The 27,608-nt window shown below is 47.4% G+C and overlaps 1 protein-coding gene across 1 annotated transcript in view; it reads right to left on the minus strand.

Annotated features, from left to right (window-relative positions):
* PANK4 (pantothenate kinase 4 (inactive)) overlaps window positions 1-27,608 on the minus strand; it is a 482,323-nt gene that overhangs the window by 127,320 nt on the left and 327,395 nt on the right. The window contains exon 14 of the mRNA XM_086921549.1: window positions 23,393-23,448. Coding sequence (XP_086777675.1) covers window positions 23,393-23,448 — 56 coding nt within the window. The remainder of the gene's footprint in view (window positions 1-23,392; window positions 23,449-27,608) is intronic.

Below are 27,608 nucleotides of genomic sequence, written 5' to 3' on the forward strand. Positions count from 1 at the left end.
TTTGATTCAGGGTTGCTTGTTAGCCAAAGTTAATTTTATGAATTGGGTACGGATTCACCTGAAAAGGCACTGAGTGAGCAATAGGGGGACAGTGGTGAACAGGTAAAAGAGTTTGGTGAGAAGTATCATTTTAATAAGGCTAATTTTACGCACTAGTGATGGCAGGAGTGATAGCCAATGGGATATCTGGTCCACCATTTTTTACAGAGTGTCTAATCATTATTCTTCCTTAATACAGCTTCCATATCTCTGTTTATCCAAACCCCCAGGTACTTCACGGAATCTTCACACCACTCCAGGGTGAAGTCGGGAAAGAAATGGCACGTATTCTGGAAAGATCTGGGATTTAGTCAAGTTGATGGTGATCACAGAGAACATCCTAAAACGCTGGTACTCTAGGAAGTACCTCATTTAGACTTGTGCTAAGTTCTCAAGTATAGGGTCAGGTCTTCCGTATAACCTGAGATGATAATATGTTGTGACGTGTATCAAATGGTGTATTTCATGGGGACGTGGCTACGTAAGACACAATGGCGGACGCGGTATGCTGAGGCTCTGCCGCCGGGCGGCCCAGAAGACAGCACCATCTTGTCGGCCAGGGAGGTAAATCGCCCTCCCTGGTGTCAGAATTGTGGCAGTGCCAGAGGGTGCCTACGGACCTTATAAATTTGTGGCGCTTGGCGGACAAAAGCAGAGATACTAATCCCCGGGCCGACCTGCAGCGGCGCTCCAGTTAGGCAATGTCCTGCGGTGGGCGATCCTACCGGACCCCTCACACCCGGTCCAGGTGAGGTGGCGACTTCTCCTCCCCCGACGCCAACCAACGAGGGCCCACTTTACCGCGGTGGACAACAGGGAAAAGCCAGGGATTGGTGGCAGCACCCCCGCAGTGACTGAGTCACCGGGGAATTGAAAACCTGCGGCGGCATTGGCGATCGTCACTGGACCTCCACAGGGGATAGACTTCGGGGCTGGTGGTGTGGAGGGCCCCTCCTTTCCTGCAGCCGCCGCACGGGACTGCTTCTCGCGCCGAGGGTTGCCTGCCTTCAAGATGGCACCCGCGCGGTGAAGCTGCTCGTGCGCACCAACAGGACCTCCGCGGTGCACCGGAGGGCGTGCTGCCCACACGCTCCCCTATCTTGCCAGTCACACCGTCCGGGGGACCGTACTACAGAACATCCTTGCCTGACCCCAACATGGCGGCTGCGGGGACAGCTAAGGCGCAGTGAACAAACCACCACCGGACCCCCACAACGTTCCAGGACTCTGCGAGTGGGTGCTCAGACTGTCCCTGCCCGGAAGTACAGCACGGGGCTGCCGGAGTGTCGCGGAGCCTGGGCCCCTCGCGGTGATCCCCCGGGACTGACAAGACGGGGGCTGCAGTGGTCACTGTGGGGCCTCCATGTGTGCGGAGGAGGACGATGACCTAGGGGAGAGCTACTGTACCATACGGACCCTCACTGTGCGCACACCTGGCGGTGCGAGGAAACGGGCCCCGCTAGGGTGCCGGCGAGTGCATGCGCACTACGCCCCCTACACCAAGAGGTCCACGAGTAAGACTACCGACTCCCAAAGGTGTGCAGCCTCGACCTCGCCCCCACGGCTGACGCAGCACAGAGTGAGGGAAATCACTTCAGAAGGCAGAATGGGAAAACCTAGGGCCACGCAGCAGACGTCGGTCCCAGAAACGGAGCCGGAGAACCAGCCTTGCACCAACACACTGACTAAACCATCTACGACCCAGCCAGGCCCGACTATCTCTGCTAAGCTGGACCAAGTCCTGGCGGCCATTGAACTCTCCAGAGCCTCCATGGAGGAGCGCCTGGGCAACCTCACCACGGACATCAACCTTATCCGTGACGACCGCCAGAAGCTAGCCGACAAGGTGAGGGAAGGAGAGCGCTCCCTCGCTGATTTACAACACGCCGTGAATAAGCAACAGCAAACACTTAGATCGGTCCAGGGTCGCCTGACAACTGTAGAGGAACATATGGACGACTTAGAAGGGCGCTCTCGACGCTGTAACATACGCGTGCTGGGTCTCGCGGAGGGCATAGAGGGGGCCCACCCAATCGAATATGTGGAGGCGTGGGTCAAATCCTTCACCCCAACTACGGACCGCACAGCTTTCTTCTCCATAGAGCGAGCCCACCGGGTGCCAGTCGGCAAACCACCACCTGGCAACGCACCTCGCCCGCTCTTTGCAAAATTCCTACATTTCCTGGATCGCGATGCGGTGCTGCGGGCCGCCAGACGCGTGGGTCCCCTGCAAGTGGAAAATCACGCCAAAGCGGTGCAGAAGCTTCGAACATCTTTCCTAGAGGTGAAGCGTCGCTTGCGAGCGAACAACATACAGTACTCTTTGTTATTCCCAGCCCGCCTAAAAGTCATTCATGCCGGTCCTATGCACTTCTTCTCCGCAGATGCGTGCGAATGGGCGGACCACCACTGCACACGACACCCCACAATAGATGCCCCACGAGGGCGCACTCAAAAAGCACCACGCAATAGGAAGCGTGCCCCACAACCAATGCAAACGCAAGGACGACAGGGCTGGAGGGAATCCACGGGGCGCCTTGTGATGGACTCCCCGGACTTGGAGCAAATTATACAGGAACGTCGCAAAGCCCTCCAGGCTGTTACGGAGTTCGGGGCGCCACCCTCTGAGGAGGACATTGAGGGAGTCCCCCATCTCTTCTCTTCGGGAGGTGAAGAAGACAGCAACGAGGCCCATTCTGCAGCTGACGCCATTACCTTGCCTCCGGTCACTCCACAAATTGCAGAAACCCTGCATTAAGAGAAACGAAAGTGGCAAATCGGATGCATTCCGCTTCAATGGGCATATGGGAGCAGGCGCCCCAAGGAGGAGGGAGTCGCCCGCATCATGTGTCACGACGTATACGGCGCACTACACTCTTACAAGACTAACATTGATCCTTCCAATGCCCTGGCGGAACCCAGCCAGACAGCCGCGTGCCACACCCCCCCCCCCCCCCCCCCACACGTTGACTTTTCGCTCTTTTGTTATACGAGTGCTGGTTTGGGCGTATCGGGCCCACCGATATGCCCCAGGTATACAGCCCCCCCCCCGTTACGTTTTACTCACCCTGTTGTTCTTTACCCTTCACCATGCGGGGGACGCGAGTATCAGCGACATCAGCACATCTGGGTGGGAGTTGGATGGGCCTTCTACGGGGACCAGGCGGCTCAGTCGCCATTCACACCCACAACCCCCACACTTGGGCTCGCGCTACCGGGCGCAGGTAACGCTAATCAGAATCCCCAATGCGGTGCGCAGATGTTAGTTTTCTGACCCTAAACACACGGGGCCTCCACACACTGCGCAAGAGATACGCAGCCTACGCCTACATCAAACGCCAACACACACAAATTGAGTTCCTGCAGGAGACACAACTCACAGCGCCAGAAATTGAAAAACTGCGGACCCGATGGCGGGGAACAATATGTGCCACGTCATACTCGGCATTCGCGCGGGGTGCGCTGATTTGGGTCCGCCCGGGCACCCCATTCCAGGAAACACACAGTAGTGGACAGGGAGAGTAGATACGCCCTTTTGGAGGGAATACTGGACGGACAATCCGTATTGCTAGGCAGCATATACGCGCCAAATATAGAGCAGGATAAGTTCTGGGACTCCCTTACAGGCACTCTGGCCCAATTTGTATCTCTTCCATGGATCTTAGGGCGAGACTACAATTGCGAGCTCGATGTTGCACTCGACAGATCACACCCACCACCGCCACGCTCCCCCACCCTCACGCGATCAAAGCGCTTCCGCCGCTGGGTCAGTCACTGGGCGTTAGTGGACGCATGGAGAGCTCATCACCCCCAGACGAGGCTGTACTCGTTTCATTCCATTCCCCACAACTTGCGGATCCGCTTAGATAGGTTTTTATGCTCCCCGTCACTGATTCCTAAAGTCCAATACACAGATTATCTAGGTCGGGTAATCTCAGACCACGATGCGCATATATTGCGCATTCAATGGTGACCTCCTCATCCCCCGGTACCCACATGGCGCGTGACTGTCTGACAGACCAGTTATTCCGGCACGAACACGCACAAAGCATACAGACCAGTTATTCCGGCACGAACACGCACAAAGCATACAAGACTTTTTCACACACAATGCGGGGTCCGCCACCTCTTGACTGATGGATTGGGATGCTTTTAAAATAGTGCCGCGGGGGGGCATGCATCAAACAAATAGTGGGGGTGCTTCGCACACTGGAACAAACACTCGTTGACACTGAATGCAAGCTAGCAACACTCACGAAACAAGAGGATGCAAATGCTGCAACGGTAGCCCAGGTAGCAGAGGCCAAAACACAATACTCCACCGCCCTTGCTGACTTGCGCAAATATAATTTTAGGGCCTATGCCGCACGGATGCACAGGTAGTGGGATAAAACAGGCACACTCGTGGCATGGCTAGCGAAACAGGACACGGACACCAAACCCATCACCGAGATTGTGACTCCCTCGGGTGACCTAGTTCGCTCCCAGATAGACATTTTACAGACTTTCCAGCAACACTACACCACAATTTATCGCACCCCGACACATCTCCGGCCGGAGGTGCTGAACCACTTCCTGGATCCCCTGCCGATCCCAAATATCACGGATGCAGACAAGACCGCGCTGAATACTAAAATATCGGCGGCTTACGCCTCCTGGGCAATCCGCACGCTGGCCCGGAACAAGGCACCGGGACTAGGCGGTCTGCCCCTAGAATATTACAGTACATTTTCTACTTTTTTGGTCCCTCGGCTGACAGAAACATTTGCAAATGCACTTGTGAGGAGAGAACTCCCGGGCTCTCTCCGAAAGTCCGTCATAGTAACGTTCTCAAACCGCACAGAGACCCGCAAAAACTGTCCTCCTACCGCCCCATCACCCTCCTCTCCATTGACTGCAAAATCTTGGGGAGAATCCTGGCGGCTCGATACAAGCAAATTTTGCACCCCTTGTTTCACCCAGACCAATGCGGGTTCGTCCCCGGCAGGAACACGTCCCAAAACATACGGCGATTGTTCCACGTCCAAGATCAAGTGGGCGAGTGCACCAGTCCCTTGAGCCACAGGAGATACAAGTGGGTACGCAGAGCCTGCCTTGGAACACGGGCGCCCTCGATATCTTGGTGTCCCCCTGTACCACTCCCCCGCCGACATCTACGAGGGCAATCATCGTAGAGTGTTGGCTGGCATTAGACCGTCAGTGGGCTTTTGGAGAAGTCTCCCGCTGGTCCCGATCGGTCGAGTAGCTATAGCCATGATGATCATTGTACCCCGCCTATTATACTACTTCACAAATTCACCAGTTATTCCGCCCAGGGCCTTTTTTCAGGAACTAGATGCGCTCCTTCATGCACTCGTGTGGGGGGCTGACCTCCACCGAATAGCTCTCACCAATTGCAGCTACCCACCACGCAAGGGGGTCTAGGCGCCCCAGCCTTTGAGTCATATTTCCTAGCGGCGCAGCTCCAGTGGCTGTCGTACTGGATGGCGGGTAGGCATACCGGGGAAACCTACACAGCAAAGGGCCCAATCCATACTCCCGAACTTCGCCGTCTGTTACTTCCAGGTACCAAGCCTCGTCGGACTTATCCACTGCAAGTGTCGGTAGCTCGCCGGTGTATGCAAAGGATACACCGCATAGCGGCGGGGACCCCGTGTTACTCCCCTCGGCTGCCGCTGGTCGGCTGGCCGCAGCAGGAAACTTACTGCACACATACCATGCTCCGCGCATGGACAGACCGCGAGATAACTGAGGCGGAAGGATTATTCGCGGAGGGGCAACTTCGCCCCTTCGAGCAACTCATGGAGGACTATGACCTACCCCCAGGACAGTTTTTAACGCACTGTCAGCTCATAGATAACTTTCGCCCACACTGTGACCTTACTGTTGGCGAGCCGGCAACACACCCGGACGTCCACACCATTCTGTACATGGGCATTGGCCGGCACTTGGTTACTTGGCTGTATAAGTCCATACGAGAACTTGCAAACAGGCCATTGCATAATCTGCGAACCACCTGGGAGGATGAAATCGGACGACAGTTTCATGATGGAAATGGGTCAGGGCTTTTGAATTTTCCAAAAAAGTATCCAGAAATGCGCGGTTCAAAAACATCCAATTCTACATCTTGCACAGAGCGTATTAGACACTGGTGCGCCTTCAGTGTTTTTTACCAGCCACACAATTTCTCTGCCCCAGATGTCATTCACAGGACGCGCACTTCCAACACATGTTCTGGAGCTGCCCCATCCTGAGACAATACTGGTCTACCATCCTTGACAAAGTCCGAACACTCACAGGCCTCACAGACCTACACACGTGGGAAGCGGTCGCTCTTGGAATATTCCGAAGGCAGAAAACACACAAGGTGCAGGTCCGCTTTGCGGCTCTGTCCCTACTACTAGCCAAAAGAAACAACCATGCATTGGCAAGCAGCATTGGGACCTCAGTTGGAGACATTGGTGGGAGCGGTGCAGAAATGGACTACAGCTGAGGAGGAAACCCTGAGGGAGGAGGAAGCAAAGGGACAGCGAAAACATCCCATATCACTGGAGTGGGCCATGCTGTCCCACCAGTTCACAGAGACGCACGCGCGCACGGCCCCCAACGCTTCTCAAAGTGTTCCTGCAGTCCCGGCGGCGCAAACATCACACTAGAGTACATGTGCGGCAGCCCCGTGCTCCCAGGCCACCTGAAGTGGTATGGACACATTGCATGCGATTCTTCCTGCTATGCCTGCTGACTTTCTCTATCTGACGGCCTCTATACACAATGTGACACCCCTCTGACAGGTAGTAGCTGATGCGACCCGAACATCCTCCACGATTCTCAGTCCCTGACCATGTGTCCCCCCCTTCACCCCCAACGTGACATCCCCAGTTTCATCTTCCCCAGTTCCCCATTTGGACTTGCATTACCACAAAGACAGGTGGACTAACACCCCCAATGTTCCTGATGTATGTACGCAGCATGCCTGCAAGTGGCATACCTGTACCTCTATTGTGTACTTATGTGTAACATAAGGTAATGTGAGCGTATTTGAAAAATGTTACTGAATTATTTTATTTTTTATCAAATGGTGTATTTCATGTAGTGTTGACGTAGTTGTACTGCAAGGGGTTCAAGTACCAGGGAAAAGAGGATTGGGGAGAGAGGGCACCCCCTGTCTAGTTACCCTCAATATGAAGAGAAGCTGTTGATGCATATTCTGGCGGTGTGTGCAACATATAGTAACTTTAGCCACTCTAGAAAGATACTAGAGGGATCCATTTGGGCGAAAATAGTGAATAGATAGTCCTACTGCAAGTAATCAAAAGCCTTAGAGACATCAAGGAAGACCGTTACTGTGCCTCAATCTGGGTCCAGATTCTGCAGGTGGGCAAATAGGGTCTGCAAGTTGTGGGCAGCTGATCAGCCTGGTATGAACCTGGCCTGCCCTGGCCCCACGAGAGCAGAATAATTAGGCAGTTCGCTATTAATTTGGCTAAGATCTTGTCACAGTTTGGAAGGCATAGGTCAGTTTCTCTGGTTTCGGAGTGTGACCATGACTGCTTCACATACGGTCCGGGGGAGTGCACTATTTACTTCCTCTTCTTCAAGAGGGGCGAGCAGACCTGGATAGCGTATTAGCCAGCCTAGCACAGTATTATCCAAGTACTTGTCCATGGATGAGTTGTGGTGGACGCCTCGGAGGTATAAAGAATGTGAAAGGTGTGCAGGATCTGCAGCATATCATGGTGTGCATTACCCTGGTCATCAACTACGAGTGTAAGATTGTTAGTTTTATACAGTTTCTCTAAGAAAAGAGCACCACTAGCTTCTCAACAAAAACCTATGCCTTTACTGCAATGGAGCACCAGTAGCTGCATTGATGGCGTTCCCCTCAGGATGGTAGAGGAATGCCTAGAGCAGTAGATGCCACAACCTCCACTGACTTGTCAGGCCACCTGCCAAAAACTCAATGATTCCATCGATTATCTCTAATTTCTTGAAAACTGAGCTATTCAAACAAGTCCCTGAGAGCTAAGTACTATATAGGTACCTCTGCAGAGAACTGCCCACTGCTTCAGCTGAAGAGAGAGTCTGTGCCTGCTGGTCAGACACAAACTAATCCAAAAATTCATCTTGCTATCATCTGCCACCACTACAAAGACATACAATTCAATTTTGACCCAATGTGCTCTCTTCCTCACGGTCTTTAATGATGACACCATTTTTTTGTTCATGCAAAAGAGATCTGAACTTGTTAATCAGTCATCCCAGATGTGAGAATTGTGTTAAATAGGATTGGTTTTAATGTTTACAGATGCTAGGATCCTTTCACAGAAATAAATAGTACAATTTACAACTGCTCTTAGAGTCTGCGCCTACAAGTTGGTAACATTTTTGTGCAGTAATGGAAATAGACCTCAAGTCTAGGTGAGCAGGCAGCAATATATTCTGAATTGCAATAAAATCTGGCAAAGCATCAGTTACTTCTAAAAACAGGGAGGGGAGCACATTGCCTGGTATACCTTCACACAATTCACCCGACACATAGTGGTATATGCAGTTCATATTAACACCAACTTTAGAGGAAAGCCTTTGGTATTGAGTATTTATGTCACAGTCAGTGCTGTGTATCTCTAGACACGTTTCAGGATATTTGTTCTTCTTCAATAGAGACTAGCAGGTTAAATATGTGGGTGCTGGCAATAGTACTTCTCAGGTTTACAATCACTCCCAGAGCAGAGGTGTATCCCAGAGCTCATCAAACCAAATACTCAGCAAAGAGCCAATCAAAAGGAGGGACCACACTGCCTTTCATACCAGCACACAATCAGCCCAGATGAATATGCGACGTTATTCCGCTGGATAATTTCCCGCATACCATTACTTCGCATTTTTTATTGCGCAAGTGCGTTGTAACCATGACCCCTTTAACATTTACTCCACATATGACTTTACCACGCATGCCATTACAACTCAAAGGCATGCGTGGTGAAGGCATATACTTTGTAAAAGTACTTCATTAAAAAAAAAAAAAATATATATATATATATATATATATATATATATATATATATTTCGTCTGTGTTATTCATGCAAGCAGTGTTAACGAGGTGCAGGTGAGCCAGCAACCACTGGGGAAGGAGGAGCCTACTATAAAGATCTGCTAGTGGGTTACACACTGTTGGGACTGTGGCATTTGATAAAGGCATTTCGCCGAAACCGGTCATGCAAGCTTCCCAATAAAACAACTAATGAAGCCCTGCTGTGTCCTGTGCTTTCAACTCTGAATGGAGGAGAAGTCGCTTTGATATATATATATATATCTATATATATATATATATATATATATATATATATCTATATATATCTATATATATATATATAGATATATATATATATATATATATATATATATATATACACACACACACACAGACACATGTTTCATAATTAAAAAAAAAACAAATTTTTTTCATTTAAATTGAAATATATATCTATATATATATTCACAGAAAAAAACATAGGTTATAGTGGATATATAGTTAGGAATTTGCATTTACAAAACCTTGAAAATTCAATGAAAAAACCATTGGTTTTAGGCCATATATAGTTAGGGATTTGCATTTACAAAACCTTATTTTACTCGCATAAAACCATTGAAATTCCATATATAGTTATAAGCGCTAACTATATATCGCGCACCCGCAATCCACTGCTGATGATGTCACATATTACATCATTCATGACATGGTTATTGACATCACTGATGACATCACTGATGACATCTCAAATGACATCACTGATGACATCACTGATGACAACATCCAGTGACTGTATGTTTCTGTAAAGTTAAAATATGTTTTACATATTGAAGAATGAGTGGATATATAAGTGTCTGGATGAAGGATTTACTAGGTGCATGACTGACTGATTGAGTGAGTGATTAAATGTGTCTCACTGAGTGCATGGGTTAGTGACTAAACTGTTTTAATTTGTGCATCATTATATCTGTTGTTCTACAAACTGCTGCATATGTTGATCAGTAGCTATATGAGTAACTGTATGGGTTATTGATTGGTTGTCCAAGTATTTGTATGGGAAACTGAGTGTGTGTGTATGGGTGGCTGGGAGGTGTGTGACTCTGTACATAGATGTGTGAGTAGTTGATTCACTATATGTATGGATTCAAAAGTGTATGTGGAAACAGCTGTATGGGCGCTTGACTGTGCATGAGTGTATTAGTGAGTGAATGGATATCTCAGTGCTACATGTCAAATTAAGTACATATGTAAAACACAGTACATGTGAGAGTTGACATCTATAAATAACTGTGCATAAGAGCCAATGAATGTTTGAGTGGCTGTATGGATCATTGTGAACATGTATCAGAGATTGTATAAGAGAGTAAAGTAAATATGTGTTAGTATATGTTTGAATAAGTAAGGTGTGTATAACTGTATAGTTGAGAAAATGGAGGTGTGATTGATTTTTGGCATAACTGACTAGGTGTGTGAGTAACTCCATGGATGAGTGACTGTCTGTTTACTCTGATTGTATCTAAGGTTATATTAGAGTCTGAAGAGGTTCATGGTATTATCACATGAATTATATCATCAGTGATGTTATCAGTCATGTCAAATGAGATGTCTTCAGTGATGTCATCAGTGATGTCATTTGAGATGTCATCAGTGATGTCATCAGTGATGTCACTAACCATGTCATGAATGATGTAATATGTGACATCATCAGCAGTGGATTGCGGGTGCGCGATATATAGTTAGCGCTTATAACTATATATGGAATTTCAATGGTTTTATGCGAGTAAAATAAGGTTTTGTAAATGCAAATCCCTAACTATATATGGCCTAAAACCAATGGTTTTTTTCATTGAATTTTCAAGGTTTTGTAAATGCAAATTCCTAACTATATATCCACTATAACCTATGGTTTTTTCTGTGAATTTCATTGGTTTTTTAATAGCAAATATGAAAAGCTTTAAAATGTCAAGTACGTGATAGATAAAAACATTTTCGTATTTATGCACGCTGATGTGCTTTGAACGCTGCCCCCCTCCCCTCTTTTCTCTTAGTAGTACTCTCTCTTTGCAGATAGTGAAGAGTAGTTAACGCAGGCCTTTACCCCCGTTGTAATCCGTCCTGCCTGCTTGTCTCTCCATTTGATTGATTATTATCCAAGCATTTACTGTTTTACAATTGATTCTCTTTGGTTCATTCTCTATTTACAAACAAGCACAAAGTCGCAATACTCTGTTTAGTCTTTGCAGATCGTGAAAAATCGTGTAAAAAAATAAAAGTAATCGAGCAAAATCAGTAGGCCACTAATTGGATCTCTTTTTGACCTCGCTAAAATAGAAATATTATAAACAACCCTTCATGAGAAATACGAAAATAGTGAGATGAACTGAGCTCCACACCATGAGGGCTGCAAGACAGCTCGGCTCCGTCACCCACCCCCCCCAAAATAACGACAAACCCTATGCAAATATTAAAAATATAGACAACACACCAGCAAAGAAACAGGGTAAAACATTTTATTAAATACCTATTTACATAACGTTGGTTTATAAGATGATGTCAGTAGTGGACCGATGTGTGAATAGGTCGGAAGCAGCACAAGGCGCCAAGATCCGGATGGAAAGTCCTGGATGTTGGGTGCCATAGTTCAGAGTTCTGAGTTTGAGCCTTTTTCAATGCCTGTGCTTTGTTGTTTCCCCTCCATCAAAAACAAAAAAAATATATAAAACTGTGCAAAAATACAAAAAAAATGTTTACAAAAGCAGTGCTTGTAAGACTGTCTGAAGCTTATTTCCACCTACTGCAGCTTCACTATTCTCAAAGTAAGTGAGGGTCGTTTGTGGACCTGACTGCATTTGAAAACAATGTTATATGGTACCTCCCTAAACCGCTTGACGGAGGCCCCCGAGGGGCGGTGTGATGGCACGGACTCGGAGAAGACGCTTGGCTCCGACCCCCTCCCCAAGTCTTATAGCACTGGTGTAGCCTGAGATCGCCCCCGACATAGGCGGCCGGCTCCCGGGGTCCGGCGGAACTTTTTGCCTTTTGATGACTCTTCTATTCTGGACTTTGTCCCACAATCCGTTTGACCTGAAGACACGCTGTAGTGGGGCGCCCCTTTACCGTTTTAGTTGCCATTCCGCCCGCTTTTGCTACACTGTGCCTCTTCCGCCATTCAGCTGTTTACCGCCCGCTCTTGCGACTACAGCGTCTCGCTCACCATGTAGTTAAGTTCTTCCCGCTCTTGCGGTGCGCGATAGGCGGCTGCCACAGGACTCTCAAAATGGCGGCCGGCTCTTCGGTTTTGGGCCTGGTCCACTAAAATGGCCCTGGGACACCTTGGAACTCGGACGCTTCCCTGATAGGGCTTGGGTCCCATTCTCGAAAGCGTCCCCTCAGCCGTGAAGATTCTACAAAAGTCTTGGGGGCCCCCGACTCCCGCAGGCTTCTGGTGGGGAGCGGCTGCCATGTCTGCTCGTGGAATGGCCACGACGGAGCTACGAGATGGAAGTGCTCTCATGCTGACGCCAGCTTTAGTCTGAAACATCCAGAAACACTGTAGACTACCAATTCGATCAGTTCCGGTAGCGCCCCAACATGACCCGGAAGAGAAGAACTTGCCCTCCCCTCTTTGACTGATGGTTCTTGTTGCCCGTCCTCTCTGTTGTCATTTAACAGAACTTTTTGGACTGCTGAAAGGGGTTGTGTTCCGAACGCTGGTTGGTGGAGACATTTTGACTATATTCTTGACCTACGTTGTCGCGTAATACGTTATATGACAGGCCGCGTTAGCGCACCCGGAAGTGATCCGGGGCGCGGCGCGCAGCGCGTAACGTAAGCATAACAGGTCATGTGACTTGTTAATAAAACTTTTCATTGGTTCATTTTACTTTTGTTATTTTAATGATGAAAAGCTTGGTCATATGACCTAAAAATTACGCTTTTTATTGTTTTCGAACATTATTTTTTTTAAAACATATATGTTATAATATTCCAGGCTAATGTACTTTCCCGGAAAATTTACAACTGTCCTGCAAGTAAAATATATTCCTTTTTCGAGAAAAAGGGCGTTTCTTCGTTCCATGACGGAGCCGTTGAGTAAAAGAGACTCGGCCTGCTGTCTTAGTCGCCGATACGCCTGATTATCAGATTCTTATCGATCACTTTATGTTGCAGGAGTGGAAAACACAACTGCCCTTGACCATTTATCTTTACTACGTTCCTACATATTATACCTTTTATCCGTCATGTAATTGGACTGCTTTATTTCACTTGCCTTTTACTGATTCGAAAACAGTGACTAAAAGTAAAAACTTTACCAATGTAAATACTACTACCGTGTTTTGTTTTAAAAACCTTTATTGTGAAAATGTCAGTATACAAATACGGGCCTATAACCACCTGGGCCGGCCACGGAGCAAACTGAAATCGTATATGATGAGGAGACATTTACACTGTAGAGGAACGTAACGAGCGGGCCTAGGTTGCAAGAACTAAGGTGTCTAACAGTTGCGGAATCGGTGGACGTACATTTTGTAATTAAAATAAGACAGGGGGGGGGAGGAGCCAAGATGGCGACCGGAGCGGACGTGTGAGCTCCCGGCTCCGCCAGTCCTTGTGCCCCGTGAACGATCCTGCCTGATATCCTGCCTACCTCTTCGGCTGTTTGGACGAGGGCGACGGGCTGATCTCGCCCATGTTTGTCCGGACTCTCGGCTCGTCCGGAAGGCTGAGATACCCCGGTGCTGGCCCCGACGCCATTGTCTCGGCGCTCCTCGCCGCCTGCCGCCGGACCTCGGCGGAGTGAAGCAGCGCTACTCGCCCGAGGAGCACCCACATCCTGGAAGGGGCTGCTTTCCCTGGAACGGAGGAAACAGTGACCCGGGCGCCGTGGAGTGCTGGACATCGCGCTTGCAACGTGATCGCTGGGAAGATTGCGCGGCGCTCCGGCTCCAGTGTGACGAGTCGGGAGGGGACGACCCGGATCCACTGCGGGACTCGCCCGCACGTTGCTGCCTGCCCGTTCGCCTACACTGCCTGGCTCTGTTGCAGTAGGCACCTTGCTGACGCCACTGAGGGGTGGCTCACGGTGGTGGCGGTCGGCATAACTGCTGGTTACATCGCGCCCCCCCCCCCCTGTTTCTGTGCCCGGCTGCTGGGAGCCATGGAAGTCCCAGTTGACCCGCGGGACGATGGAGACAGTCCGCCATTGCCCCTTGTCTGTGCTGCCACGGCCGCACCGGGGATTGATTTGCCCGCACTTTCTGAAAATGAGTGCGGGGGGGGCGCCCTGCCTGGCCCGACCTACAGAGATGTCCTGCTCGCCCTCCGAGAACTACGGGCGACACTTCGACAAGACTCCCAGGAACTTTGTAACAAGCTCGACGACATAGCCCTGGACCTGGCGCAGATTCGGAGAGACTGCTCCCAACATGGACTGTTCGCCGCCTGGAGGGCTCCTGTTGAGGCTACTGTTCTGCCGAGGGTTTCAAGTGAGACTATGTTTCGCCCTGCCATGCCTGGTATTGATACATGGTCGCATGTCGACTCCGCCGGGGATACATTGTCTTTGAGCCCGGCTACTGTTTCCCTAACATCGCTGCTCACGCCGGAGGTGGGACTGCTGGCTATTCTACTCCTGTTCCCCTTGCAAACTCTTCTACTGGAACTCTCGCCTTTTCCCCTGCAGTACTTGATTTCTCCGAAGAATTTTGGGGCTTTATGTACTGTGACCGACTTATTATTGCTTAAGTGGTGTCGTCCATTTAGTGTTGGTGACCCTCCCCCCTCCTCTTTGCTCCCATCTTGTTCCTCTGTTGATGAGGGGGTCGACGTGTATGGAGGGCAGTGTATTGCGGGACGCCAGAAGTCAGGTCAAGGCTAGAATGCATGACTGCTGCACTGCTCTCTTGCCTGATGGGGGTCGGGCTCATAATGCTGTGTGGGGAGAATGTGTGGACTGTACGCGGTGTGCAAATTGACTTTTTCCGGCTGGTTGGGATTTATTTGATATCGTTGGGCACCCGCTCTTAGCGCCTCCTTCCTGTTATCGCAGTCTTGTTCGTGGTACAGTCGGAGCCACAATCGACTATCCTGATACCTAATGAGCCGTTGGCCCTGTTCAACTTTTGGGGTGTCTGACTTGCCAACAGCGACTAATGGGACGGGGGGTAGCCTGTGTAGGATGGCGTCCATTTTGATTCTCTTTGTTCTTTGCGTTACCCGGGATGGCCATCTTGGTTTCTTCTCTGGCTGGGGCGGGGTTTGGGCGGGTGCCGTGGTGTTCGTGTCGCTTGCGACTTCGACAACACTAGGAGGTCCGGATACCGCCCTGTATTGGCCTGCTTGGTATGATTGAATGATGCCGTGATCTCCAGTATGGGTTGGAAGGGATTAGGAACCGCTCCTGTGAAATGTAGTGCGTGCATATTGTGGTCTGTTTTTTCCATCTCTCCTACTGTTGCAATTCGATACAGTGCTGGCGCTTTCGAATGAGGTGGTTTTCAGTGTAGGGCGCAGTGGATGGCTGGGCTCCCGGGAGTTCTGCTGCTAAGTGGGCTCCTCCCCCCACCTTTTCCTCGGGGAGTGGCGGATTGGCTTGTCCTTTTCTCCCTCCCTGTATTCAAGAGTGACATTTTTTCTTCCTTTCTTTCCTTTTCTTTTGTCTCTCTTTTTCCTTCTTCTGCGCTTCTGGCTGTATTTTCTCCTTTTTTCCGACTTTTCTTCTTCCTAAATTTCGGGTTTATGGGGCGACAGACACGCTGCTAGGGGGGGGGGTAGGCCATAGCCTCTGCATGTGTGTAGGGTGGGGGGTTATATTTCATTTTTGTTATTTTCTATGGGACCTGTTTTGTTCTTCTTTATGGTTTTCACTTTCTTATCCATGTTTGGGAGTGCTGGGTGTGGGTGGCAGTGGTGTTGTGACTGGGTCATAGATGCTGCTCTGTAGCGTACCTACTGTGTAACCATCCTGCCTGGCGGGGACCTAATCATCGCTCTTCAACTTGCTTGATATGGTTGCTACCATTATGTCCCACCTGCATGGACTTTGCCCTAAATTTTCCTTTATCGTACGGAACACTACGGCCTGTCTTTGATAGTCGCATATAAAAACTTAAAATTTAACCTGCATTTATTCTGTGACAAGGTGCTGCGATATCCTTCAGTCTTTCTTCCTTTATATGTTTGTGATTTTGCTACAGTACTATGTCGCCGCATCGTAAGCTGCTGTGCTAAATGATTCTTCGTGGCCGGCCGGAGGGTTGTAGGCCCGTATGTGTAACTCTTCCTTATGCACAATAAAGGTTTTCAAAAATAAAAAAAATAAAAAAAAAATAAGACAGGGCCACTTACAATAAAATTTTCTAGATATACATTTGCGGGCAAGGAGTTACGAGTCCCATTTATACCGGCGCCATTTTGGGCGAGGCCGGGCAGGTCCAAGATATAGTCAAAATGTCTCCACCAACAATCGGCCAGACCAGAACCCCTTTCGGCCCTTTATGCTACAAGATGGTGTCTTCCATTCAGAAAATATTGTTGGCAGCATTTTGAAAGAAAAGATAAACAGCCGTTCTCCTAGTGAGTCTCAAATTGTTACATTTAGGAAGAATGTTGAAGAGTAATATGTGGAAAATCTGAAGCCATTTTTCTACAAACTCTCAATCAGCCTAAGTCATGGGCGATCTTTGTCCACACCAGGGCAATAGTGAAGCTGCAGCAGGTGCAAAAGAGCTTCAGACAGTCTTACAAGCACTGCTTATCTAAACATTTTTTTGTATTTTTGCAGTTTTATATATTTTTTTTGTTTTTGATGGAGGGGAAACAACAAAAAACAGGCATTGAAAAAAGCTCAACAGTGCAGGGCGCCTTGTGCTGGTTCCGACCTATTCACACATCGGTCCACTACTGACATCACCTCATAAGCCAACGGGGCACCCCACACTGACTTTCGGCGCAGCATTGTAGGATGGCCACACCAGTGCGGCAACTTGCTGGACACCACCTCGGTGCCATCCGGATCTCGGAGCGTTCGAGTCACTGTACCGCAAAAGTGACCGGAACTCAGCTGGACACGCCGTCTTTCGGCGCAGCATTGTAGGATGGCCACACCAGTGCAGCAATTTGCTGGACACCACCTTGGGCAACAGTGAAGCTGCAGCAGGTGCAAATAAGCTTCTGATAGTCTTACAAGCACTGCTCAGAACTCTCAACTATGGCACTCAACATCCAGGACTTGCCAATCGGATCTTGGCGCCTTGTGCTGGTTCCGACCTATTCACACATCGGTCCACTACTGACATCACCTCATAAGCCAACGGGGCACCCCACGCCGACTTTCGGCACAGCATTGTAGGATGGCCACACCAGTGCGGCAACTTGCTGGACGACTGCGGGAGTCGGGGGCCCCCAAGACTTTTGTAGAATCTTCACGGCTGAGGGGACGCTTTTCGAGAATGGAGCCCAAGCCCTAGCAGGCAAGCGTCCGAGTTCCAAGGTGTCCCAGGGCCATTTCAGTGCACCAGGCCCAAAACCGAAGAGCCGTCCGCCATTTTAAGAGTCATGTGGCAGGCGCCTATCGCTGCACTGCAACAGTGGGAGCAACTCAACAACATGGTGAGCGAGACGCTGTAGCCGCAAGAGCGGGCGCAACTCAGCTGGATGGCCGCCACCTGGGGAGGCCCGTTCACGCCGCCTCCCCCACTAAACCCACCGCCCCCCCCCCCCCCCGGGCCGCCGCACGCAAATTTTCGGAGCAGCATTGTAGGATACCAAAACCAGTGCGGCAGTTTACTGGACATCACCTGGGTGCCATCAACATCTCAGCGCGTTCTGCTGCCTTGGGACTATTCGCACAACAGACCGCTACTGACGAGGCCTCCCCCCGCCCCACCCGGGACGCCCCACGCCAATTTTCGGAGCAGCATTGTAGGATCCCAAAACCAGTGCGGCACCCAGGCGACATCACCTGGGTGCCGTCCAGAACTCTGCACGTTGTGCTGCCTTGGGACTATTCGCACAAAAGACAGCTTCTGACCATTGTTGCTTTTTTGGGTGAAAAATGTTTAAATGTTTTTACAGTTTTTGTTCCGTTCATTATAGTTAAATGTTAATAAAGTTTTAAAATCTAACTTTGTTGGAGTGCTATATATGTTTAAAAAATCGAGTGAATGGGGCCTTGAATCGGGTTATTGTCATGTGTGGGCTTTGCAAGTGTACTGCTACAAGATCGGACATTTCAAACTCAAATGCACGTTCTTTTTCTTACCTTTCCGAAGCATGGAGCGCAATAGCAGGCAGAGAAAGGGTGATGCACGTGTTGAACACTGCCTGGCCTGGCAAGTTGCTGGCAGTGCCCCCCCCGCCCGCTCCTGAAAGAGGGCACACACACACCGCCGCCCCGAGTACTTCACAAATCTTTAAAAGACCATGCGCTTGTTCATGAGGCTTAAATGGTTTATCACCCCTTCTAGAACCCCTGCATCGACCCTCTGACGTTTCCTGGAAGAATTACCACGTAACACAATACCAAGCCTTGTCAGCTGAAACCCCTGAGGAATCGTGGGGCATATTATCAAGGGGGTTTATCTCCGCTTTTTTGGCTTTAAAAGCCAAGAAAGCGGAGATAAAATTATCTCCCTATTACCAAGCTGTCGCTAACACCAGTTAGTGACAGCTAATAGGAGATAGCGACCATCTTGGGCCCCGCTTGGAATGTCAGTGATATTTATCACTAATGACATGCAAAGTGGGCGTGCCAAGATGTTAGGGACTGGAAACAGTCGCTAACATCGCTATCCCCTATTACCAACTTTTGGAGATATTCGCGCTAAGCGCGAATATCTCCAAAAGCTAACACCTGCCCTGAGCAGTTTTAGCCATGTTATCCAATGGGAAGTGGATAACATGGCTAAGAGCATTTGCTGGATAATGCATGAATATCGCTGACTTTTCAACGATATTCATGCATTGCGGCCGTTTTTTATCGCATTTGCGATAAACCTTGCTAATAGCAAGGTTTATGTGCGATAAAATTCGCCGATGTGCGGTGATAATTTTTGTCTCTAAACAAGTTAGAGACAAAAATTATCGCTAGTTGTTGGTAATATGCCCCCGGGTTTTTGCTTGCAGGAATCGGGAGGCGGGAGACTAGCACTGAAATCAGTAGTCTCACGCCTGAATCGGGAGGGTTGGCATGTCTGGATACTCTACAGCTGGGGCCATAAACTACATCCGCAGGGCTAGGTGATAGCCTAGGTCCGGCCTGGACAATCGGACACAGAGGAAGAGGAGTGTCAGAGGGTGCGGTAGTGAATAGGGTGAAAGGGAGGTGTCGGGCGGGCACAGGGTGTGATTCTCAGAGAAGAGCAGCGCAGATGGGGGGAAGTATATGGCCCATGCATGAGAGAAACAGCGGGGGTGACCAGTGCGTGGGGGAGATGCTTGCGAGGGTGGGGAGCCATGCTGAGGATCGGCGGCGTGCAGAGAGTGGCCCTGGTCAAGGCATCTAAAATGGCTGCTGTGCACGACAAAATTGTGGCATTGGACAAAAACGCAAGATGGCGCAGACAATGTTTATCAATAAGGACTCATTTATAACAAAATATTTACTCGCAGTGACAAAATGGTGGTCAACACTTCCTGATTTCCATCGAATCGAACGTTAACAAACGTCACGCAGCAAAAAAAAAAAAAAAAGCTCCCGCACAGAGCAGTTTTTAGCCATGTTATCCAATGGAAGGTGGATAACATGGCTAAGAGCATTTGCTGGATAATGCATGAATATCGCTGACTTTTCAGCGATATTCATGCATTGTGGCCGATGTGCGGCGATAATTTTTGTCTCTAAACAATTAAAACGAAGCACAAAATGGCGAATTCCCGTTTCGCTACCAGTTTGCGGCCCAGTTCGCGGCCCGTGAAGCGCTTCTACCGTGAAAAATCATTTTTTTTTTATTTTCCCCACGGGACCCTTTAATAACCCCAACAACATTCCTAGGGGGTCAAGAGGGGTATACCTTGCCCCCTTTCAATAAATTCCCCCTTCGTTTTTCACCTCTTCTTCTCTCTCGATCCTACCGAGATATAAGATGGCGGCCGCTCCGGACTGTTTAGAATGTTGACAGACACCGGAGAGCCAATCAGCTTTCTGTTATCCAATGGAAGGTGGATAACATGGCTAAGAGCATTTGCTGGATAATGCATGAATATCGCTGACTTTTCAGCGATATTCATGCATTGTGGCCAATGTGCGGCGATAATTTTTGTCTCTAAACAATTAAAACGAAGCACAAAATGGCGAATTCCCGTTTCGCTACCAGTTTGCGGCCCAGTTCGCGGCCCGTGAAGCGCTTCTACCGTGAAAAATCATTTTTTTTTTATTTTCCCCACGGGACCCTTTAATAACAACAATCCTAGGGGGTCAAGAGGTGTATACCTTGCCCCCTTTCATTAAATTCCCCCTTCGTTTTTCACCTCTTCTTCTCTCTCGATCCTACCGAGAGATAAGATGGCGGCCGCTCCGGACTGTTTAGAATGTTGACAGACACCGGAGAGCCAATCAGCTTTCTGCGCGCAAAGTTCCGTTTCGCGAAAAGTAAGCGGACCGGATCGCTGCCCGGAGCGCTGTTACAGATATATATCTTGTTTTGAACGTTAATTTCTCAAAAACTACTGGAGCACATATATTGAGACCTAGCAAAGGCACATCGGGCTAACAGTCCCTACAATTTTGCCAAGTTTCGTGCAAATCCATTCAGCCGTTCGAGCTAAAAGTGAGTCCAACCGCCCTATGGAAATTAACATGGGAAGAACGCGTTTTGGGACCCCCCTTTTTTCTCGGCCCCCCTTGACGACCCCCCCCCAAATTTCCAGGAGCTGCTCAGAAACAAAATGTGCCATTTTCCTGAAAATTTCAGCCGATTCCGTCCACAAACGCCAAAGTTATTAGACATAGAATTTTCAAAAATGCCATAGGGAAAAAATCCTAACTATATATACCTACTGGCGACCGCCAGTAGGTAATATATATATCTATATATCTATATATCTATATATCTATATATCTATATATCTATATATATATATATCTATATCTATATCTATATCTATATCTATATCTATATCTATATCTATATCTATATCTATCTATATCTATATCTATATCTATCTATATCTATATATATATATATATATATATATATATATATATATATATATATATATATATACAAAAGTATGTCTGTTTGTCCTTTATGCATTACTACACCATTCATCGATCGCCATGAAACTTTGGGAAGTTGTTGAGTACGTGAAGGTTTCTGGCAAAAAAAAAAAAAAAAAAAAAAAAAAAAAGTGTTAAAAGTTGTTGAGTACACTCCCGCGAAGGTTTCTGGCAACAAAAAAAAAGAAGAAACAAAAAGAAAAATTTGTAAAATATCGGCCCCCCGACCCCTCAAAATCTTTCCAATACTGAACGTTTACGGTGCGACTCGCTTTTGCAATGACCATCAATAAAGCACAAGGACAATCGCTGCAAGTGTGTGGACTAGATTTGGAGAATCGGTGCTTCTCACATGGACAACAGTATGTGGCCAGCTCACACGTCGGAAAACCTGATTTATTCGTGTACACACCAGACGGAAAAACAAAAACATACTGTGTATCCACAAGCACTCAAATAAATAAACAGAATTAAAACAACACTTTAAAATGTTTTCTATATTAAAATGAATAAGTTTCAATAAAAATGACACAATGGGGGGGGGGGTGTAAAAAAATGTAATTACCCTGTACACCCTAAAAAATAATCCCACCCTGGTCCCGTTAAATACCCCTGCACCCCATAATCATAACCCACCCTTACTCCTTAAAATACCCCAGCACCCTTCAACAGTAACCCACCCTGACGCTAAATATACACCCTGCACCCCAAACCCCAAACCTGGCCCTGAACCATAAAAATACCCCTGTACCCCAACACCCAAACCTGGCCCTGAACCCTAAAAATACACCCCTGTACCCCAAACCTAGCCCTGAACCCTAAAAATACCCCCGTACCTCAAAAACCATTCGTAGCCCAGAATCTTAAAAATACCCCTGTACCCCAAAACCCAAACCTTGCCCTGAACCCTAAAAGTACCCCTTCACCCCAAAACCCAACCCTAGCCCTGAACCCTAAAAATACCCCCAAACCTAGCCCTGAATCCTAAAAATACCCCTGTACCCCAAAACCCAAACCTGGCTCTGAACCCTAAAAATACCCTAGTAACCCAAAACCCATACCTAGCCCTAAAGCCTAAAAATACCCCTGTACCCCAGACCTATCCCTGAACCCTTAAAATACCCAATCACCCCAAAACATATACCTCAGAACCACCAAAACATATACCCCTATACCCATACTTACCTTATCCTAACATACATATAAAAAAATGCTTTTACCATTCATGCAATTACAACGAATTTCGTTGTAAATGTATGCGTGGTAAAAGCATATAAAATGTAATGCCATGCGTTATAATGGCATTGCGAAGTGATAGTAGATTAGTTATAAAAGTATGCGGAGAGATGGTATGCGGGAAGAAAGATTCGGGATAATGGGTGTTTAACCCCCAGATTCATGGTGGTAAATGCAGTGTGTGATAAGAGTCACTTCAGTTGAAAGTTCTTAGTATTCACCATTGTTGGTGCAGCCAGTGCTGTGTATCTCTACACACGTGTTTAGGGATATTTGTCCTTCTGCAGTGGAGTAACAAGTTAAATGTGTGGGTGCTGCCAATGCTGCTCACAGTCTTCTCAGGTTTCAGTACTATACCCAGAGTGCAGGTGCATCCCAATGAGATTGGGTCCTTCCTGAGTTGTTGTGCTGACAATCAAAACATGGGGGAGGGTAAAAAAGTAGTTCCCTAAATGTGAGCAATGAAAAGATACAAGCAGTCAATCAAAAGCATCAGAGCTGCTGTGCTCTAGAGAAGGCACAAACACAAGAACAGAAAGGCAAGCCTTCGAATAAGAAGCAAGCAAACGAGTGACAACAAAGCCAACCAATGGAAAGCAGTGGGTGGGTTGTAAGTCCACTGTAAGTTCACAATGCGTCTTTCGCAACCAGACAGCTTGCGCTGCTGTTAGGTGAGTCACTGTCACTTTTGTGGTAAAGTCATAGAGGTGTGGACCTTCTATGTGCCTTCAGCAGTCGCAGAACTTTGCCTATGCCTTCCAAGTTAGCTAAAAGGACAGATAAATTAAACTAACAAATAACACTGCTCATACATTTTCAAGCTATTCAGCGCTGGGTTCGCTCAACATTCCAGCTTTCATCTACTTACCTTGCAGTTTCATCTTCGCCTCTTCGAACCCGAATTGTGATTCTGTTTCAAGGACTCTGCAGGAACAAAAAAAAAACATGAAAGTGTTTTCTGGAAGTCATTAAATGTAACAAAAAATCACAAATCCATACATTATTATTATTTATTTATTTATTTATTTTGGCAATTTTTAAAGCGCAAACAAATACCCATAAGGGTGTCTCGGCGCTAATTCTCAGAACTCACTAGACCTCACTCAACTCACTTACCTCGCTGCGTAAACAAATCCTGAATTTTTGCAACAAAAAGAGGCGTGGGATTTCAGGGTCTTGCAGGTTAGAGGGTCAGAGCAAGGTTTCGGTTAATGCAGCATTTTAAAATTCATACATTGTTCCTTTCAAGTTAAGTTTTGAGTGAAGAGTAAAAGCAGTAGGCTGCAGCTCTCCTTCGTGGTCTGCATATGTGAAGGGGTTGTTTCAGGAAACATGTATATGAATAGAGATGTATGGCGAAGACAACACAGCATTGAAAACAGTGGCGAATATCCGCTGTTTAAGAAAAATATTTTAAAGTAGGACTGGCTCCCAAAATTTTCATTTACATCCCGCTGTAAATAAAAATTGTTCCTACCACTCAACTAAACAGTACTTATTCATAAACTTTGGAAAAAGGAATGGCTCAAACATTTGAGCAAGTCAAAAGTGTGACTCTAATGTTACACACAGACCTATTCAGGATTAACACACTACACAATCTCATCGACTTGAAGCTCTACCAATACGCCGGCTGCCCACTTCTACACAAATGCCACATTTATACCATCATATACTGTTGCATAACGCCGCAATCAATGAGGTAGGCGCTCATAGTCACTCTATTAAAACCAGACAACCCCCCCCCCCCCCCCTCCCATGTGCTCATTCTATAGACCATTCTCATTCTTAACGTGGACACAAAAATGTTCGCCAAAAGTTTAGCCAACAGACTCTGTCCCCTTCTCCCCATCCTCGTTGGCCCAGTACAGGCTGGTTTTGTGCCCGGGCGAACAGGAACTCAAAATCTTCGGACAGAATTTGGTGTTATACAACATGTTAGAGCGGAACTTAAGTCTGTGCTATGTAGAATAGGTTTGGGGAGATTTTCCTAGGACTGTCCTCCGTACTACACAATCAGCCGACAGCTAAGGGTTAGAACTGGGAATCATGTCTCATCACCGTTTTTAATATCTTGAGGAACCAGACAGGGTTGCCCCCTTTCCCCGTTATATGCCATGGTGGCAGAACCTTTGGCGCGCTTGCTGAGGGAGTACCATGGGCACCAGGGAATCCTTTTCCCCCAACTATAATTTGATCATGTCAGCGTACGCTGCTCTTATCCTGCTGTACACTCGTGACCCCGCCACCAACCTTTCCTCGTTAATTCGCAAAGTTATAAAATTCGGAGGAATCTCGGGGTTAAAAATTAACTGGAACAAATACATAATTTTTCAACTAACACCGTCGATGGTCCCTTTTGATCTAGATTTCCCACTACAGTGGACTACTGACTCGGTTAGATACTTGGGTATACAGGTGCACACCGACTCAGAGTTAGTACCGCGGACAACTATGAAAGGACGAACACCAAGCTAAAGGGGGATATAGAGAAATTGCTAAAGTTACCACATTCCCTGGTGGGCCGCATTTCGTTGATGAAGAGGATTTTCTTGCTTAGATGATTATTTCTCTTCAACAACATCCCTATGGTAATCCAGCAGCACTTTTTTAAACGACTCAAAGCTGTAATGGTTAGATTTGCATGGGTGGTAAAATCCCCTAGGGTCAAGATGGACACGCTTACACTTCCATATTCTATGGCGCACAGGATCTCGACCTATACTATAGAGCAGCTCAGTGCTCACATGCATATTTTTGATGCCATGGACCACATTCTCGCCCGCATTACCTCATAGAGAGAATTGCAACTGATTTGTTCCTCTCCCTAGGCAAATCAACCAGCCTCCCAACAGGTATTATGGTGTACTTAACTATAAACTTGAAGCGAGTTATTAAAACGATAGGCGAGCACTCAGCTTTATTCTCCACTGCTACCTCTTGGTTGGTGTCAATGGTTCCAATTGGGTTCTGAGGTAGCGGTGACTCAATCGCTTAGGAACTTTCAGATCCATAATATAGGAGATTTCTTCTCTGAAGTTAGAGTCCAGACTTGGGATGAGGTTGCCGTTGGGGAGCATAAAGCCAGCACTCTAGTGCAATTTCACTATTTCAGGGCACGACACTTCCTGCGGGCGCTGCTGGGAGATAAGTATCTAGAGCCCCCGGCTCGCTCGTCTTTCACTTACCACCTTCGTGCTAAGTCTCAGTATAAACTGGTCTCCAATATATACACCATGTCCAAGGAATACTACCTTGCAAATTATTCTCCGCTAAGAGCGCAGTGGCAAGTTGATCTGGGCACTTCTGTAGATGACAGTCAATGGAGATACTGCTGCGAGATCACCCAATCAGTGTCATTGAACAGCAGGCATAGATTAATCCACTTCAAGTTCCTAAATAGGACATATTATACGCCAGCACGTCTCCATAGATATGGGTTAGGAGACTCTGATAGCTGTGAGCTCTGTGGAGTAAGTGGTGCAGATTTTTTCCATGTGGCATGGGCCTGCCCTCGGAATGCCACCTTTTGGAATCAGATCTTCCAAGAGTTAGGAAACATTGTGGGTCTTCCTCTTGCCCCTGACCCCTACTGGCCCTACTGGGATACAATAATCCTCTGCCTAAAGAGGTTAGGAAACTTTTAGGTTTGGGCTTTCTTCTGGCTAAGTGACGGATAGCGATGCGGTGGCACGTGGCCCTCCTCCCTCAAAGTTTGAGTGGGAAAAAGACATGATGTTGTGTAATATGCAGTCTGAAACATATAGCGAGCTAATGCCCCCATAGAGTAGCCCCAAAAACTTCCGGGGTCTGTATAAACAGTATCTTTTGGTAAGGGAGGGAGACGAGTCAAATGATGTGTAGAATCACAGAGCCCAGCTATGCCGCTCAAGTAACAGTGTGTTGATGTAGGCTCTTCTGGTGCACAGGGCTAATCCAGTTGAAGGGATATTGTTACAAAGTACTAGTTGTTGGGCTGTATTATCTGACATTTAGCTGTTGTGTCTGTTATTTATCTTAATGGTAATTTCCTTTGTGATGTTATTTGCTTAGTTCTGCTTATCGCTTATTATTTCCCACTGTGAGAACTTTAACAAATACAGAATTATGTGCACTGCTGTGAACCTTTAAATAAAATAAATAAATAAAAAAATGCAAAAATAAAAATAAACTATCCGTTTGATGCCTTTTAGTCTTTGGTAGGACGTTGCAAGTTTTTTCTTCTAAATAGAAGTTTTGGTTTCAAGGCGACTCCTGATCAATCTCCAAAACTCAAAATGTACCAGAACAAAGACTCCATCTCATATTGTATTCTTTCTCAAAAGAGTGCGTGAAAGTAAGCGGAGTGAGACAAAGCAGGGCAGTAAAAGTCAAGAGATATCTTGTGCAATAGGGCCAGATTGGGCAACAAAAGCAGCCCTGGTAAAAATGCTCAAAGCAGCCGCCGCTCCCTTCTCCTCAATCAGTCTCTCTATCCCGCCATAAACACACTCTTTCTCCTCTCTCTGATGTGATTGCTTCCGTGCAAGGGTCCGGCCCCCATCCCTTTCTCTCTAGGTTGAAGCCTCCCTGTGGCTGCTGCAATTAACCTGGGAGCGCTGGGGAAAGAGGCAGAGGAATTAAAAATTACTTTTTTGATATCATTTCAGTCCATTGCACTAATTTTATTATTTATGTTTATATAATATGTTTTTCTAAATAGCCAGCCTCTTGTACTGTAAGTCTGCCTGGGTATATACCCTTACATAAAAAAAGAAAGAGGCAGAGGCACCAGGAGCAGCCTCTATGGGCTCCAGCCTCCAGGGGAAATGTCTAGTGTAATAAAAAAGCCTGTCAGACTCTGCGGTGCAAGGATTTGTAATGTGTGTTATATAAAATATTTGAGGCATAAGCTTCCCTCCAGGCAGATGGGAGGGAGCAAGTGAATCTACACCACCACAACTAACAAACAGATGATTGCAAGGTAGGTAAAATATTCCATTTGTAGCAAGTGTCGCTGTAGATTACATGCTTTGCATAGAGTGAAAAACTGTGCTCTAGAGGCTTGCATGCAGATGAATCAGATGTTTTCATCATTGTTTTAA

The sequence above is a fragment of the Lissotriton vulgaris genome, chromosome 5, assembly GCF_964263255.1.
Source record: "Lissotriton vulgaris chromosome 5, aLisVul1.2, whole genome shotgun sequence".
Taxonomy (NCBI): Eukaryota; Metazoa; Chordata; class Amphibia; order Caudata; family Salamandridae; genus Lissotriton; species Lissotriton vulgaris.